At 32.3% G+C, this 17945-nt stretch overlaps 2 protein-coding genes across 2 annotated transcripts; one reads left to right on the top strand and one right to left on the bottom strand.

Moving 5' to 3' along the window:
• Window positions 1-2413: 2413 nt before the first annotated feature.
• Window positions 2414-4820, bottom strand: LOC6570320 (NADH-ubiquinone oxidoreductase 49 kDa subunit). Its single transcript, XM_001996531.2, has 6 exons — window positions 4428-4820; window positions 4218-4339; window positions 4035-4144; window positions 3770-3971; window positions 3301-3488; window positions 2414-3225 (listed from the first exon to the last, which is right to left on the bottom strand). Exons 1-6 carry the CDS (start codon window positions 4523-4525, stop codon window positions 2536-2538), a joined length of 1410 nt encoding a protein of 469 aa, XP_001996567.1. The 5' UTR covers window positions 4526-4820; the 3' UTR covers window positions 2414-2535.
• A 404-nt stretch (window positions 4821-5224) lies between these two features.
• Window positions 5225-16910, top strand: LOC6570321. Its single transcript, XM_001996532.2, has 5 exons — window positions 5225-5366; window positions 7091-8053; window positions 13901-14211; window positions 14288-14923; window positions 16318-16910. Exons 2-5 carry the CDS (start codon window positions 7302-7304, stop codon window positions 16458-16460), a joined length of 1842 nt encoding a protein of 613 aa, XP_001996568.2. The 5' UTR covers window positions 5225-5366; window positions 7091-7301; the 3' UTR covers window positions 16461-16910.
• Window positions 16911-17945: the final 1035 nt, after the last annotated feature.

Here is a 17945-nt window from a genome sequence, read left to right as displayed (position 1 = left end):
AAATGATAAACAACAACCTACACCAATACATAGAGAAAAATATAAAAAAGTGAGCTACACTAAAATTCACTAATTATTATACATATTATATATTAGAGATAAGTCTGTACATTGTATGGCGATTAAACCCCCTTCCCCACCCACAACCACCACTCCTTCCCAGGTAGGTATGAAAAGCAATGAAAAAATTAACAAGAATTGCAGTTTTCGATAGCGACTTATTAGTTGTGTTAGCTCAAAATGTTAACTAACTAAACTAAATCCACACATATACCCATATGCTAAGCTATATATATATATATATATATATATATATATATATACATACATATATATATTTATATATATATATATTTAACAAATTACTGGAAAACAATAACAGCAAAAAGAACAAGATCAATTGATAAGCAGTTAGCACACAGTTATTTCGAATACGAGGTGTGTTCAAAAAGTATCGCGAATTTTGTGTTTTTTCAGATATTATTTATTTATTCATGAATATCTATTTTGTCCCCTTCAAAGTAATCCCCATGAGATATTATACACTTGTGCCAACGGTTTTTCCAATCTTCGAAGCACTTCGGCATCATTAGGGTGTTGTTTTTGGCCAAAAAGTCGCCCACAAGCAACGATGTGTGAGCAGGGGCGTTATCGTGGTGCAAAAGCCAATTTTTGTTCTTCCACAAATCCGGGCGTTTCTGGCGGATTGCTTCGCGCAAATTGCGCATAACTTGCAGGTAATATTCCTTATTGACCGTTCTACCCTGTGGCAAGAACTCATGATGCACCACGCCCCTGCAATCGAAGAAAACTGTCAGCAAAACTTTCACATTCGACCGAACTTGGCGCGCTTTTTTCGGTCTTGGTTCGTGCGGCAGCTTCCATTGAGATGATTGAGCTTTGGTTTCCACGTCGTAACCATAAACCCACGATTCGTCACCAGTTATGACCCTCTGGAGCAAATTTGGGTCGTCGCGGACAGAGTCCAACATCTCATTAGCAATGTTCATGCGATGCTGTTTTTGGTCGCAATCGAGCAATTTTGGTACGAATTTCGCGGCGACCCGTCTCATGCCCAAATCATTGATAAAAATCGAATGGCATGAGCCAATCGATATGTCTAGCTCCTCAGCAACTTCTCTAACGGTGATTCGACGATTGGCCAATACCATTTTCTCCACTCCATTAATTTTTTCGTCTGTTGTTGAAGTGCTCGGGCGTCCGGCACGCTCTTCGTCGTTCACATCTTCTCGGCCTTCTGAGAACATTTTGTACCACCGATAAACGTTGCTTCGGTCCAAGGTAGCTTCTCCGTATGCCACAATCAACATTCGGAATGCATCCGCGCACTTAATTTCGTTTTTCACACAAAATTTGATACAGGTTCCTTGATCCATTTTTTTGAATAGGTAAAAATCGAAGACGATCCAAAACACGTGCAAGCAAAGCAGCTGTCAACAATTAAGTGAACATTCAAAATGGCCGAGCTTGTCGGCATAAGTGAGAGACATGAGTACCAACATTACGCTACAAAAAAATCGAAATTCGAATATACGTAACCCGCGAAAATTCAAAAATTCGCGATACTTTTTGAACACACCTCGTACAGTGAATTTATCTATTATGTTTCTTTTATGAAAAAAAAAGAAAGAAATATTTTAAAGAAATTTTGTGAATATGAAGTATGAAAATAAAGTTAAATCAATTATCCCTTCATCCGCATACTTTACTCAGCAATTGAGTTTTTGAGAGTCAAAGTCAGCTTTATATAAATCTCTATTTACTTTGATATTGTAGTCAATTAGCTGACAGTTCGACTATAAGTCAACAATATATACATATATATATATATATATATATATATATATATATATATATATATATATATATATACCCCAGAAAACAGTTCTGTTTAAGTTTGGGACTGGAGGCAGTTAGGTAGTTTAATTAACGGAAAATATTATGATATGAGAATTTAACAATTTTAAAACCGTGTGTTCACACCCAAATTGATGAAATTCATATTTTTGAAAGCAAATGGAAAAACTAAAGTGTGAGATAATAATTATTTGAATCGCCAGAAAGATGTAGTACCTATAAAGACTAATAAAGTAGCGGCGAGCAAATAAATTATTTTTTTTACCTTTTCAGGCTCCACAAATAAAATGAATTGCGAATTCGATCTGTAAACAGGACTTTAATGACTCGTAATTAATGACTCGCGATTTTCATTATACTTTTTAGAAACCAACCGACTTCGGTTAGATTTGCAGCAATGGATAGATATATACGAATATTTTTGGAGTTCTATTAATAATTATCAATAAAGGAAGAGATAGATAGGGAATAGATGTAAATATTTAAGTTTTATCAATAACTATTAATATATTATCAATAATTATTTAGACAGGTATTTTAGACTTTTTTTGTTGTTGGGTGCTGTACCCACATTAATATTTATTCATCGCAATCTTCAAAAGTTTAGTAACAGACTCAAGTGTCGTTTAAACTATGAAACACACATATATATATTTCCTACCGATCGATTTCGCCAAAGACGACATCGAGAGTGCCAATGATGGCGACCACATCGGCCAACATGTGCTGCTTGCCAATCTTCTCGAGGGCGGCCAGATGAGCGAAGCCCGGCGCCTTAATCTTGCAGCGATAGGGACGACTCGAACCATCGGATACAAGGTAGACGCCAAATTCGCCTTTGGGCGCCTCAATGGCCGTGTAGGTGGCACCCGGTGGTACCTGATAGCCCTGCGTGAAGAGCTTAAAATGATGGATGAGCGCCTCCATCGACGTCTTCATTTCGGATCGAGTAGGAGGCGTCACTTTGGCATCGTCTGTTTTAATTTCGCCAGCGGGCATTTGATTCAAGCATTGATCAATGATTCTCAGGGACTGACGCATTTCCTCTATGCGACACAAATAGCGATCGTAGCAATCGCCTTTGGTTCCAATTGGGACATCGAAATCCACCAGATCATACGCATCGTATGGCTGCTGTTTTCTCAGATCCCATTTGATGCCCGAGCCACGAAGCATGACGCCACTGAAGCCGTAATTTAGCGCCTCCTCGGCGGAAACAATTCCAATATCTTCGGTGCGCTGAACCCAAATACGATTTGTGCTTAATACATCCTCAACTTCATCGAGCCGTTCGGCAAACTTGGAGGCAAACTCATAAATGTCATCCATTAAACCCAGTGGCATATCCTGCAACGCATCAAGAAGTTTTAAAATCAATTCCTATTGTTATTGGTACTAAAATGAATGTTATTTGCAATTTACTAGCGAGACTCCTCCTGGTCTGATGTAGGCTGCATGCATTCTAGCGCCAGAGACTCTCTCATAAAACTCCATCATCTTCTCGCGTTCCTCGAACAACCAGAAGAATGGAGTTAAAGCACCCACATCCAGCGCATGGGTGCCAATAGCCATTATGTGATTCAGAATCCGAGTGATTTCGCCAAACAATGCTGCAAAGCAATAAACATTGATTACAAATCGAATAGGATATATAAATATATTTCATTTTTGGGAGATAAAAACAAAAAAAAACTCAGTTGAGTGCCAAAAAAAATGTTTAATTAATTTTTTTTTAGAAAATTATAATAGAAAAGAAAAATTAATCAGCTATATATATATATATCAATACATTCAATTGTGAAAGAAAATTATTTGAATCGTCAAGAAAAATAAAAAATTGAAAAAAGTTATTTTGAACAAAAAATATAAATAAGATTTATTGAGCACTTACTTCGAATGTATTTGGCGCGCAGCGGCACCTCAATATTGAGCAGTTTCTCAACAGCGAGTGAATAGCACTGCTCGTTGCACATCATCGACACATAATCCAATCGATCAAAATATGGCAATGCTTGAGTATAAGTCTTATACTCAATAAGTTTTTCAGTGCCGCGATGCAGGAGGCCAATATGGGGGTCTGCACGCATCACCGTCTGCAACAAAAATGTACTGCTGTTAGTTGTTCGTTGTTGTTGTCAAAAGATGATTACACTTACCTCGCCATCCAATTCGAGCACGAGTCGCAATACGCCGTGAGCAGCTGGATGCTGGGGCCCAAAATTCAGTGTTAGATTGCGCACCGATTTCTCAACGGGCACCACTTTGCCTAGTGTTGTTAAGCATCACATAAATACATTTGTATTAAATATAAAATATTTATATATATGTAAAAAACATACTGTTCCATGGCGGCACCTTCCACAGCGAGGTGACTTCATCGGGATACATAACGGGACCGCTGAATTGTTTAATAAATTCCGGATCGGGATACCATTTTGCTGCATTGCGTTGCTGGTTTGAGCTGAGAACAAATAAAATTATTTGAAATATTATCTTCTCATTGTAGTCACACTGATTATATAAGTCTCGGCTGTCTTTCATTTGTTTACCTAAGAATGTTGCTGCAGGTTGTTGCTGCAATCGATGTTGGCGTCTTGAAAAGTTGGGCGCCTGCCCCAGCCACCGAACGCTTAAATATATTAAGCATTATTATTTTTTAAGTAACTTTGAGACTTTTCACCCAAAACAGAGCTGGCAAACGTCAAAGTCGGTCAGCTAATCAGCTGTTCGCCAGTGTGTGCAGACGTGCAATAGATCAGCTCAACTCGTGCTTGCAGTTATCGATGGGCAGGCAATCCACAGTACTCAACCAAAACTTTATTAATTTGCTTCTGCGATTTTTTAGTTCGTTGTATGTAGATATAATTCAATATAACGAATAACTAAACATATATATATAATACACAATAAACAGCTCTCGTCATGCAGTGCTATAAAATACTGACCAGTAATTAAATAATAATGTAGCCGTGTTTCCATATAGAATGTATATCGATAAATAAATATTGTATATACATATTTACATAAATAAAAGAAAACAGTTTAATTGGAAAATATTTAATAAATCACACTTTGATGTATTATATTATATTTGTATTATATTTGTGCTAAAAAAATGTTTGCTGAAAATAGGGAATCTATTGCGAATAAATACATAAATAATAAAAATCATGTTAAATATTTTTATAATTCCCAATTTTGTAGTATTTCTCTAGTATTAAAATAACAGTTATACACACAAATGTTACATCTGTGACTGGTAACTGCAAAATACTTGCGAAAAATATTTGAGATACATATAGATTGCTGAGATGCAGCCACACTGTCAGTTTCGTATTATTTTTTTACACCTTAAAACATAGCTCTTTTTAAATACTACTTATTAATATATACGTAATCTAATAAATTATTACGAAGACATGCTGTGGACACGGAGGCGGCACATATTAAACAAAAATAAATCAAAAATGTGATTTGCTGGAAAAAATGTAAAGCCCAAAAAAAATTACCCAATAAAATGTATACATAAAAAGTGGCCGCTGTGTGTGTGTATATTGCGTGCAAAGAAAAGAAAAAAATGCAACAAAATAAAGCAAGCAAATTGTTTTTTACATGACTTAATATTAAAGTTATTTTATGCATTTGTTTATTTATTTTAATTTGTGGTTTATTCATGAACATTTTTGTTAATTGTATTGGGTTTTTTGTGTATGTATACAGAAAATTTGTCGGGCTCAATGTTTATGTATTTGCGTCTGCTTCTAGTAAGGCGAATGTGCGAAAGAAAGAGCGAGAATGTACTTTCTCTCTTCTTTCGCTCTCACCCTCTCGCTCTCGCTCGTTCTCTGTGTGAATTTCTGTGCGAAGCAACAACAACAACAACAACAACAATATTATTTGCCTTGCCAAAACAAGCCATAAAAGTCCTGATGAACATCGAACAAAGCATTTTTTTCCCAACGATTTCGTTTTTGTCAATTGCATGAAAATATATATGTTTAAAAAAATAGTGAATTGTATTTTAAAAGTGTTTACTTGTTTTCACACTTAAATTTATAAATGTCCCGTTTGAATTTAAATTGAAAAAAGAAAGAAAAAATTGTATTTATACAGGCAGCCTGTATACAAGATCACAATCGCCGGCATTCAATGGTTCGAAGTGCATAGTCAAAACAATGTGTACATCTGAGCTGAAATATTGTTTATAGGCATATGTATGTATGTATGCGTGTATACAGCTAAGTTTAAACAAAGTATATATGTATGTATATATATTTAAATCCTTATATGTATATATGAATATATATATTATATATAATTTCTACAGCTGAGCATGAAACCAATGAAAATGATCCTTTTAAATAATATGCGTGCAATCCATTTCTATGTTAGAAATAACTCACAAAGAAATGTAAATATTTTTTTTTATTATTATTAATATAATAATAATTAAATAAGATACGTTTCATTGAAGCGAAATGCTTAGAGCGCTGTCATACGTACACATACGTACACATATATACATATATATATATGTACATACGTACACATATATACATATACGTATATATATTTACATTATACTATGTATAATGTATATATACATATACATACATATATAGAGATTTGTGTTTCCATATTAATACAAATAATGATTTAATAGTGAAAATAATTTTAAAAGAGCTGGTTATGTTTTTTCTCTGGTATTTTTTATATATAAAATTCCTCTTTTGTCAAGAAAGATTACTATATTTTTATTCGTTGTTTTTCTTATTTTTCTACGATACAAATAATTTACAAGATTCATTGACTTAAATAATTTTGAGAAATTAAATAATTTTTGTCAAAAATTGAATTTTTTTGTGAAAACACTTGTAAATAACACAAATAAATCCAACGATGAAAAATTAAATTTGTTATTTATTTTTTAGTCCATTTGCATTATTGATTAGGAATCTCGACGATCTTTCCTTTGGCAAAATTGATCGGGGAAGGTTAAATAAATAAAAATTAAGTACAATAAATAGTACAAATTAAGGAGTAACTAAGCTACAACAAATAATAAAAATAATACCACAAATAAATAATAATAAAAAATAATTAATTATAAATTATAATTAGAATTACTATATATTATATATTATTTAACAATTAATAAATAATAAATAATAGATATTAATTAATAAATGAATGCGTTTCAATTGCATTGCAGAGACTTGAAGGGAGATCGGCATGTTGATGGCAGACGCATCTCTATTTTGGTTACGAGCAAGCAACAACAACAGAAAAAACAAAAACGACTGGCGACAGGAGGAAGGAAAGACGACAAAACCAACGAGTCACAGACACAGCGAACAGCATTAATCGATACACCGATAACTGAGAAAAGATAAAGAAAATAAAACAAATAAATTTAAAAAAAAATGACATACGATCGAAAATTGGGCCTGAAAACTGTTGCCTGGAGAACGTTGCTTGATCAAAAGAATGCCGAATGCGAAGAGTTGCCCAAAAGTTGTTGCCTGGAAACGGAGCCGGAAATTTGGACCAGCAAAGCCGTAATACTCCGGCAACAACGTTTGCCCGAGTCTCGAAATACCAATATGAATATCAATACAACAACAACTCCACCGACGATCATCGATAAATCTATGCCAAAACAACAACATCACCAACAAAAAAATCATCGAAATCGAAAGCAATCGAAATCGGAGCCGCCTCAAATGCCAGCAGCCGCGCATCGAAAGTCCAAAAGTAAAAGTAAGACTAAATTAAATAAAAGTGGAACAACTGATTCTGGTTCTTTTTCGGTGAACAATAACAATTCCACACACAATTCCCTTACAATTTGTGCTGGCTCACAACGCATCGGGTTGCATCCGGATGCATTCCACTTGATGACGACGATCCATTCACATAGCAACCAGTGCAAAATACTCTGTACACCAGGCATCAATCGAAGCAATAACAATAATAATAATATTAATAATCAGAGCAAGAGGAATAAAGTGAAGAAGAAGAAGGGGAGCAAATTGGCGTTGATACCGTTGCCCACGTTGGGCGCAACATCCTTTGTCACTCTGCTAACGATCATCTGCATTGAGACCGTGCTGCTGTCCACAATGTCTAGCTGTGCTAAGACCTTCTACATGCATTGGAATACATCGAACAGCATGTGAGTACCGTCCATATATATCTCTTTTAAAAATTTACCCAGAGAGACTTTTATTTGAATTAAATTAAAAATAATTTTTTATTTATAAAATTCCAAAAAACAAAAAGAAATTTACAAGATTTATGTTTGTATTTTAATGTAAAATGTGAATGAGCTAAACCCAGAAATAACCCAATTAGACAAAAATAAATAGTATGAATTAGTTAAGATAAACCCCAATCAGAAATGCATGCGAAAATTTTAAATACGAGACAAGACGCATTTTACAACGTATTTTATTGATGGAAATAAAGGGCTAAAAATGATCAGATGAAAAGTCTATTGTAATCATTATAGAGTACTCGAAAGAAGGTAAAACCAAGAAATAATTAGTAGTACACAAATTGAAAGAAAGCTGGATGAAGTAATGGGTAAGGCTAGAGGAGAAAAAACTAATACACTCCGCGAAATTCGATTAAAGGCACTCGTGTTTATGGTGCTAAAAACTAAGCCTAACGGGGATTTGCTTACACATTTTATAACGGCAGTTCTACTTACACTGTTATGATGCATTGGAATGAAAGTTCCGTTAGCGTTTTCCAAGATTTTAGCATATTTGTATTTTTTTTAGCTAGTTTGGGTCTGAAACTCAATTAAAAGCACTCACGTTCTAAACATCGGAAAAGGAAATAGGGTGTTATCTGGAATTTGAAATTATATATATATACATTAGTTGCATAACAAATTTGGAATAGGAAAGGAATAAACACTCTAACCTGAGGACATAGCGAATGTCCTGGCTTACAAGGATATTGGATTGAGCAACAGTCAAATGCCATTCAAATTACGTTGCTCGGCATTAGCAGTTCATAACATGTTAAAATTTAAAAAAAAATCTTCAAGAAATGCTAAAAAATCTTACGTGCTAGGCTGGATACAAATGATACGGTATCTAAAATTATATTTGATTTAAGGTTACAAACATCGAAAAATCGTGTGCAACAAATTTTATCAGGCAGTGATCGATTCGTTTGGAAGAAAATGAGGTCAAAGCCAGTATTAACGAAGGCACACCTCTTAGCCAGAATAAATGTTACAAAAAAAAAAAAGATGTTCAGCGCCCAGGAGTGGCCAAATTTCGATGGTCCAAACGGCTTAAAGTACTACTGGCATGATTTAAAGAAGTCACAGATTTTGCCCTACTCGAAGCTGTGGCGGTTCTCCACTCATGATCTGAGCTGGCCGCATGTGCTAGAAGGGTTATATAAACTTGTTGGACAAAGTTTTTGGTGAACTTTATGGATCATCAACCAGACCCAAATGCCTTTTTCCTTATTCCAGAAGGACAATGCTCCAACATGCCGCGGGCCTGTCGTGGGTGGTTTCGTGATAAGGATTTTAAGCTTTTAGAGTGGGCAGCAAGATTACCCGACCTGATGATAGAGAACATGTAGGGACACCTGTACCGTCGATTTTAAGTAGGAAATCGACAGTTGAGCAGTTATGAAGGCTGTCGTTAAGGAATGGTCCAAAATCCCTGATCCTGACTGAGTTCTAAATAGTTGTTGAATCGATGTAATATCTAATTTTTTTTAGTTATAAACAAATTTGGATGCTGAACTCATTATTAAGTTGCTATTTTCTTGATATTTCTACATATTATATTAATTTTATTAGCCCTGCCTTTAATCGAATATCGCACCTAAACTTCACACTTAACAAAAAAATAAAAAATTAACAAAAAATGTTATGCTAATGTTACAAATTTAACTCTTTTTATATTTGACGTGAATTTAAAACAGCAAACTTTTGCAAAACAATAAACAAATTTTTAATTTTATAATAAAAAAATCAAGTGCCGTTAATTGAATTTCGCGGACTGTATGTATGAATGCAGTTCCTCCAATGGCGAATTAATGCAATGGGATACGCATTTTTGTACATATATGTCATATATATATGTTCTTTTTTTAATTAATTAATATACAGTAGCAACAAATATAATAGCACCACTCTGACAAGAAATGTTTTAAATTTATAAGTTTTAGGAACTTATGAATATATATAGAAAAAAAATGAGAAAGGAAAAAACACAATTTAATTCACCGTTTTCAACTCATTAAAATTTAATTAAGATTACGATTTTTTTTGACTTTTTCCTTTAAATGGAAAAAAAAGATAAAGATCTAAAATAATTTGAAGAGCAGAACAAACTATATTTTCTAGTTGCATTACTGAACAATAAATTAAAAATGAACATTTCAACTGATCTCGCTTCAATAATAGTTTGTTTGCAGTGCGTATAACTTAAGTCAAACAGATATCCTTTGAGTCTGCTGAGCGTATAACAAGTATTTTAAAGTATTTTAACATACAATACACATACATTCAAATACATATACACAGATTTTATATGTACTTAATGCAATGGGATATGCTGATATGGATGTGGATGGAATACGCAACGCAACTCAATGCATAACAACGCACTTCAGTTGGAGTCCAGGGTTCAGAAAAGAAACGCGCACGCACATGTCTATGTGTATATATTATGTCAACCCTCAAAGCAGTCGCAGTCGCATCGCGACCTACAACGCTTTTACTGTTAATGCTCGTTTGTTAGATGGGGTGGGGGGGGGGGGGTGGGGGATGGGCAGGGGTTGGAGCAAGGAGAGAGACATAGACGAAGAAAAGGAGTGTGAGAAATGCATAGAAGAATTACTCAGCGTCTTTTTACATAAGCTTCTTGCTATGCGTGGTGAGGTGAGGTGAGTTCGGGTGTGGGGAGTTGAGGGCATGCGTCTTGCTTGTGGGTGGCATCTATTCTTCCTCTTGTTTTGCAGTTGTTGAGTGGCTGGCTATAATTGATAAATTCTTATGTATATGTTTTTGAATGTGTTTATAGGTATGAGTTGAAACATATTAACTATAGGCACAGGTGAATCAAGTCAATTTAAACAACTTTAAAAGGAAAAAAAATCATAAATTGTTAGCTCTATTTAATTTAAATTTTATAATACATATTAAGTAAAATAGGCCGTGTTCAAAAGCTAAATAAAAAAAATAAATAAATAAACATTTTAAAGCAAGTGTACTTCATAAATATTTTTTAAACAAAAATCTTTTAAACCTAAAAGTATTAGTCTCTTTTACTATGCAAATCAACTGGTTTTTGTTTTATGTTTTATTATTAAGGGTCATGCTTTAAATACAGTCAAATTCAGACTGCCCAGAAATAATTACATAAATCAAGTCATCATTTTGATGAACGTTGTTGGTTGGTCAACTTAATGCACAGTGTACGGTTATCACATAAGGAAATTAAATGCTTCCAGTTTGAAATTCAAATAAAACTTGTAGTTCCAATTATTCAATCTACTTTTAAAGATATATTTTTTAAAGGTAGAAGTGTCCATAATTTATTCAAATTTGTATCGGTTAATGAACTTTAGTTAGACTTAATGGTTTTTTATCGTTAATTTGCCAGTCACATTTTAATGGAAATTAACGTCTGAATGTAAAATAAAAATGGAAAAATTTGGAATAAATAATTCAATATATATATAATATAATATATACATATGTTGAAATGTAATTATTAAATTTTATTTTTAATTTAATTTAATATTCTTTTTACTTTTTGTACTTTTTATAAAATTATATATATTATAAATTTAATATATAAGAAATATAAATTGGAAATAACTTAATATGAGCGTAGCAGTTAAAAACCAAATCAGTCAACTATTCAAGCTGCCCTCCTATATATATATATATATATATATATATATCCTATATATACGTATATAACTATACGTTTACCTGTAACCCTAGTCGCTTTTATAAGATGTGTAGAGGCGTGAGTTTGTGTGTGTCGCTAAAGTACTAAGTACATGTAAAATATGCGTACTTCATCATTAGGGATGATTTTTGATTTACAAAGGCTCCCAACAATAAAATGGAAGGAAAAAACAAAGAACAACTTGAAAAGGCACAAGGGAAACTGTGGAAACAGACGAGAATGGAGAAGGACGAGAAGGAGAAGGCAACAGCAGACATACACAAGTGCGTGCGTCGTGTTAACCACTACATGGTTTCCTCAGAGGTGTGGACAGGGGGTTGGGTGAGGGGTGGCGGAGGCGGAGGGGGATCTCCTTGTCGGTCGAGTTGCAGCTGAGGTTCTTTTTTATACACCCATTAAAAGTAAGTAAGAAGCGTTTATGGAAAGAAAGTTTGTAACATGCAGAAGAAAATAACTCCGACAACTATTCTTCATTATATAATATTAAATAGTACATTCTATTTTGAATTTAATTTAATCTATTTTTTCTTTTTGTTTATTTTTTGTGTCGACTAATATGCATTTCATATATTATATGTATATTTTTAAAATATTAATTAATTCACGCAACAAATATTTACCCAATTTACTTTTAAATACCACCACCAATTTTGTAAATATTTCTTATTTTTTTAAATTTAAATAACATTTAAATTTAATTAAATTGATTTGCTACTTTTTGTATTCTTCTTATTAAAAAAAATAGTAAAAAAAGTAAATATTATTTTTTAAAAAAATTATGAAATACTTGATATACTTTACACAATGTAGACATTCTGTTTGCCCTTTGGGCCATTTTATATATTTAACAGGGTATCTGCTAGTCGAGATGTCGCGAACTAAAGCGCATTCATAATTGTTCGAGAATCTGCTTTGCGATTTGCACTCAGAGTCAACATTATGCAAACGCAGATTCAGCTTCACTTCTCTCAACGTCGAACATTTGTAAAAATAAATAAACGCATTTTTTGCCATACCCTCTCCCATATCAACAGACCAAGAGGGGAGCTTTAGGCTGGGCAGGGATTATAACTTGTTGATTTGCGTAGCGCTCCTCTTTGTTCAGCTCAGAGATGTTTTCACTGGGACGAAATGACTCCTCTATTTCCGTCCATCTCTTTGCTCGCAGAATGTGTTCAACTGCTAGATACCCTGTCTTCTAGATACCCTGTGTCATCTGCTCTATTAGTAAAACAAACAAAAATTATTTAAATACTTAACTCGTGTCAAGTTATCGATAGTATTGAATAAACTCAATAATAGAAATAGGGAGGCGTAACCATCGATGCTTATCGATTTGTCAATCGATTCCCATAAAGTATTTATTTATGAAAATATATTAGAATATTCGAAAATGATTTTTTAAATTTTATTTTATTTATCTTATTAGTTTTTTATTTAATGTGGATAGTTCACAATTTTTAAAAAAGTTTATTATATTCTTGTATTAATCTTTATAATTTGCTTGGTAACTCAAATTTTAAATAATTTTATTAAAGTTGGGTGTAAACATTTAACTCAAAGATTGAGAATACCCAGAAAAAAAACAATCCGAGCAAAAAACGTTAATAATTATAGACTCGAATTTATTTATTAGATGAAATAAATGAATAAATTATAGATTAGTAATATGGTGAAATAGGTTTATAATGAAATTAAATAAATGAATATTTAAATTACAGACAAGTAATATAGAGAAAAATGCTATATTAATTTACATTTTTAATAGGGTTCTATTCATGATAACTTTATCTAGTTATGTATATTCCAAAATTGCAAATTAAATTTTTATAAGTCTAATTATTGAAATTATGCAGAATAAGGCTCAAAAAACTCAAGAAACCTATAAAATGTATAACAGATGTGATAAATTATTAGAAATAGAAAATTAATTAAATACTTAAAAAAAGCAAATATGAAAAATATAAGTCATAAAAATAGACTCAAGAATTATGCATTTTCAAATAAATATCTTTATTTTATATAGATATTATATATATAAATTTTTGTATGGGTTCCTTTTGCAGATTTCGGATTGATAATACGGATCACATTATAGACGTGAACAAGGGCAATTTGGCGTTTGAATTCGATCAGGTGCACATTATTTGTCCCGTTTACGAGCCGGGCGCATTTGAGAATGAAACGGAGAAATATATAATCTATAATGTGTCAAAAGTGGAATATGAAACATGTCGCATAACGAACGCCGATCCGCGAGTAATAGCTATATGTGATAAGCCCCAAAAATTAATGTTTTTTACGATTACGTTCCGGCCATTTACACCGCAGCCAGGTGGTTTAGAGTTCCTTCCTGGAAATGATTACTACTTCATTTGTGAGTAGTCGCTCCACTCTAATTGAATTCTCAATGTATGTTAAATTATTTATGTATATTTTGTTTAATATTTTAGCGACTTCATCCAAGGACGATTTGTATCGTCGCATTGGCGGTCGCTGTTCTACAAATAATATGAAAGTTGTGTTTAAAGTGTGTTGTGCCGCTGAGGAGAAGAACAAAACAACGGCACCGACGACGCTCATTGAAAATACGGGTGGTGCCGGAACAGGTATGGGAACGGGAACTGGATCCGTTGATAATACGGCCATCAATGTGGATGTAAACGTGAATGGCGTTAATACAATTGGTGTCAACACGGCCAACGCTGGCAACACTGGCAACATCCATTTGAAGCCCATCAACGGTCTGGGCACCTCGATCAACACAAACATTGATCAATTCAATCGCATACCCATCCAACCCAATATTATTGGCAATAATATTGGACAAAGTGGAGTTGGAGGAGGAGCTGGTGGCGTTATTTTATCGCCTGGTCATGGTAGCATTAATATGCTGCCACCGGGCCGCGGTGGCATACATCTGACATATCCGGGTCATCATCATATACAGACGGGCATTCGGATTAATAATGTGCCAACGAATGTGCAACAGAATCAAAATAATCCAAATATGCATTCGCATCCGCCGCCGCCGCATCCGCATCACAAGCAGCAAGCCGGCAACAATAATCTAAATGCGAATGGGAATGGTAAGAAAATATCATCAAATGATAATGATCAAGATAATGGTCAGAATCAACATCAGCATCAACATACATACAACATACATCAAATTGGCATTAATTCAACAAATAATACTCATCATCAACAATATCCACATCAACAACATTATTTATCGCCAGTTGTTGTTGACACCAATCACAGTAATATTGTTCAGAGCACAATTAACTGGCCGATCACTGCCAATCACTGGGACACTAATCCAAACACAACTTCAATCAACATTTTAACAACAACTAATACAAACACAAATCTAAATTTAAATAGAAGTAGCAACACCAGACTTAATCAGACAGTAAGGTTGACCCACAATATTGATAAGATGAAACGTAAGTAGTACTTCTAGTAATGCATTCTCTTTGCATTCCTTTCTTGCATTCATGCATTCCTCCATTTACCCCAAAAAATTACCCGTCCAAAATTTCTAATCTTACTCTAAAAAAAAAACGATTTTTAAAAGAGACAAAGTGGATTTATGACTTTTTTTTCTCTCTGAAATTGGAATATATTTCCCAATATATATATACACATATATATATATATATATATATACATTATATATAATATATAAAATTCATAATCAACTTTTATAGTTTTAGTTTAGATTTGAAAATATTTTATTGACTAAAGCAGGCTATATTGATTTCTTCACTTTTATTGAGTTTTTTATACGTTTAAAAAATTGGTATTGAGAATGACATATGTAAAATTATGTCTAAATGCAAATATATAACGGAATTTAATTTGTTATTTGTAGTTCTTAGGAATTCCAAAGCGCAAAAATATAGAAAAACAAAAAAGTATTTGTTTAAATATACTAATCAAAAGTAAAAAAAAACATCTAAAGTAAAATTATTTTATTTAAAATACTAAACAACATTAAAAAAATAATTTAAAAAAAAGAAACGCTTGAAGTATTTTTAAGTAGTTTTCAACACTAACATTATTTTGAACAATCCCAAGAAAAGACTGTTGCTGTGGAATAGTTCTTCGAAAATAAAAAGCAAGCTAAATCATCCATAAATTTCTCATTTAACGAAATTTAGAAAAAATATTTTTTTTTTTAAATAAAAATAAATACATATATTTTTAAGATGGAAAAATATATTAGGAATGTATGCAGTTTTTTTAAGTACACTTGAACACTTACATAAAAAAGATTGCCGTCAATGAATAAAAATAAAAATAATAATTAACTTCGCGTCATATCTAAATAAAAAAAATATAAAAAAATCCGACCAATTTCCTGATATGTTGTGTGTATGTATTGGGATCATTATTATGCCAGCCACGATGATGAAATTAGTGATTTTGAATTTAAAGCTTAAAAAAACGAATTGATTTAAACGGTTGCTTTTTACAGATGATCATCACGGCTATGACAAGCATCCGAATGAGGTGGTCAAGAATGAGGAACTCACCTACAACAGCGGAACGCAACAGAGTCATCTGTGCAAATGGAACTGGAACTGGATCATTGCAATAATCACAATTATTTATCGGTGAATTATGCCTGCCTCGTTTTAAAAAGAGAATAAAAAAGAAAGCCGACAAATAAATGTGGCAGTTAATTTATGTATTTTCACAAACGGAACGATTCAAATCGAGCCAAATTAACAAAGAAAATTTAAAACAGAAAAATAAGAGAAAAAAGCGAGATTAGTAGAAAAGAAGGAGAAAGGTGAAATAGAATAAATAAGTAATCAAATGGAAACATTTTCAAGCGCATTAAAACATAGTTTATAGCTATCTATATATACATATAGACTTAATACACTTAAACACGAAAAGACCGATTATTGTTTTAATTGCTAACTGGCTTTGCCTACAAATAATTCAAATCAAGCTGTTGCAACTTGTTTGTCAAAATGTATTCGAAGACCAAAATTCAAACAACTTTTTGCAGCATAAATTTATATATAGGTATAAATATGTAAAAGACAAATTTATTCAGTCCAAAAAAATATAACAGAAAATGAGAATATTAAATTTGGACACAGTCAGCTATATATATATATATGTATATGTATATGGATATATATATATATATATATATATATATCTTCACCTCAAAAGGCAAGTTCACGTTACATACACACACATACTTCTCGTACAGCTATAAAAAAATTTGCCTTGTACGATGACAGTTTTGACTGATAAAAACAAAAAAAAAATTATAAATCGAATATATATATATATATATATATATGTATTAGTGTACGTGTTTATATAGAACTCGTGTAGGAAATTAGCCAATAAGTTAAAAAGAGAGAGCATTAACTCTCCCTCACACACACACACACACACATATATACAGCCGGAACAAGTAAATGTTAAATGTGGAACCTATGTATGTAATAATGTTAATTAACATTTGACATTTAACATTTGCATTCAACCTGTACACTTAAAATTTACATTTAACATTTAGCATTTAAAGTTTACAAAAGTTTATACATATATATATATATATATATATATATATATATATATATATATATATATATATATATATATATATTCGTCTTAAGTATTTCGAATATGGGAAAGGTGAAATTCAAAGAACTCAACTGTAAGTTTTATGTTCTGATGCTTTTTTGTTTTTGTTTACATAGTTTTTTAGTTTACACTTTTTTTGTAATTTTACTTTTGTAAATGAACCAAGCAGTATATATATCTCAAATATATATATCTATATATTTAGTAGAAGTACCATGAGAAATTATCCTAAAAAAACGAACACGAAAATAGGAAAACAAAAACACAAGAAAAACAAATTTTAGGTGAAACGTTATAATGATTGTATATTTAATAATAATATTAATAATAAGAATAATAATACAAATTTAATGTGTATATCATGTATTGATGTAGCAGCATTTGCTCCATTCATAATACATCATCATACATCATACATCATTGTAAACTGAACAAATATTTGCATACGACATTTATAAATATAAAAAATACAAAATACAATTCACAAAAATT

This window comes from Drosophila grimshawi, unplaced genomic scaffold (assembly GCF_018153295.1).
Source record: "Drosophila grimshawi isolate 15287-2541.00 unplaced genomic scaffold, ASM1815329v1 contig_80, whole genome shotgun sequence".
Classification (NCBI taxonomy): domain Eukaryota; kingdom Metazoa; phylum Arthropoda; class Insecta; order Diptera; family Drosophilidae; genus Drosophila; species Drosophila grimshawi.
This window is presented reverse-complemented; position numbering and strand designations above follow the sequence as displayed.

Coding starts and splice junctions, on each gene's coding strand:
- LOC6570320 (XM_001996531.2), bottom strand. CDS start 4,525: ATGCTTAATATATTTAAGCGTTCGGTGGCTGGGGCAGGCGCCCAACTT. Junction 3,489..3,769: donor GCGCGCCAAATACATTCGAA/GTAAGTGCTCAA, acceptor ATTGCTTTGCAG/CATTGTTTGGCGAAATCACT. Junction 3,226..3,300: donor GACCAGGAGGAGTCTCGCTA/GTAAATTGCAAA, acceptor GATGCGTTGCAG/GATATGCCACTGGGTTTAAT.
- LOC6570321 (XM_001996532.2), top strand. CDS start 7,302: ATGACATACGATCGAAAATTGGGCCTGAAAACTGTTGCCTGGAGAACG. Junction 8,054..13,900: donor TGGAATACATCGAACAGCAT/GTGAGTACCGTC, acceptor TTCCTTTTGCAG/ATTTCGGATTGATAATACGG. Junction 14,212..14,287: donor AAATGATTACTACTTCATTT/GTGAGTAGTCGC, acceptor TTAATATTTTAG/CGACTTCATCCAAGGACGAT.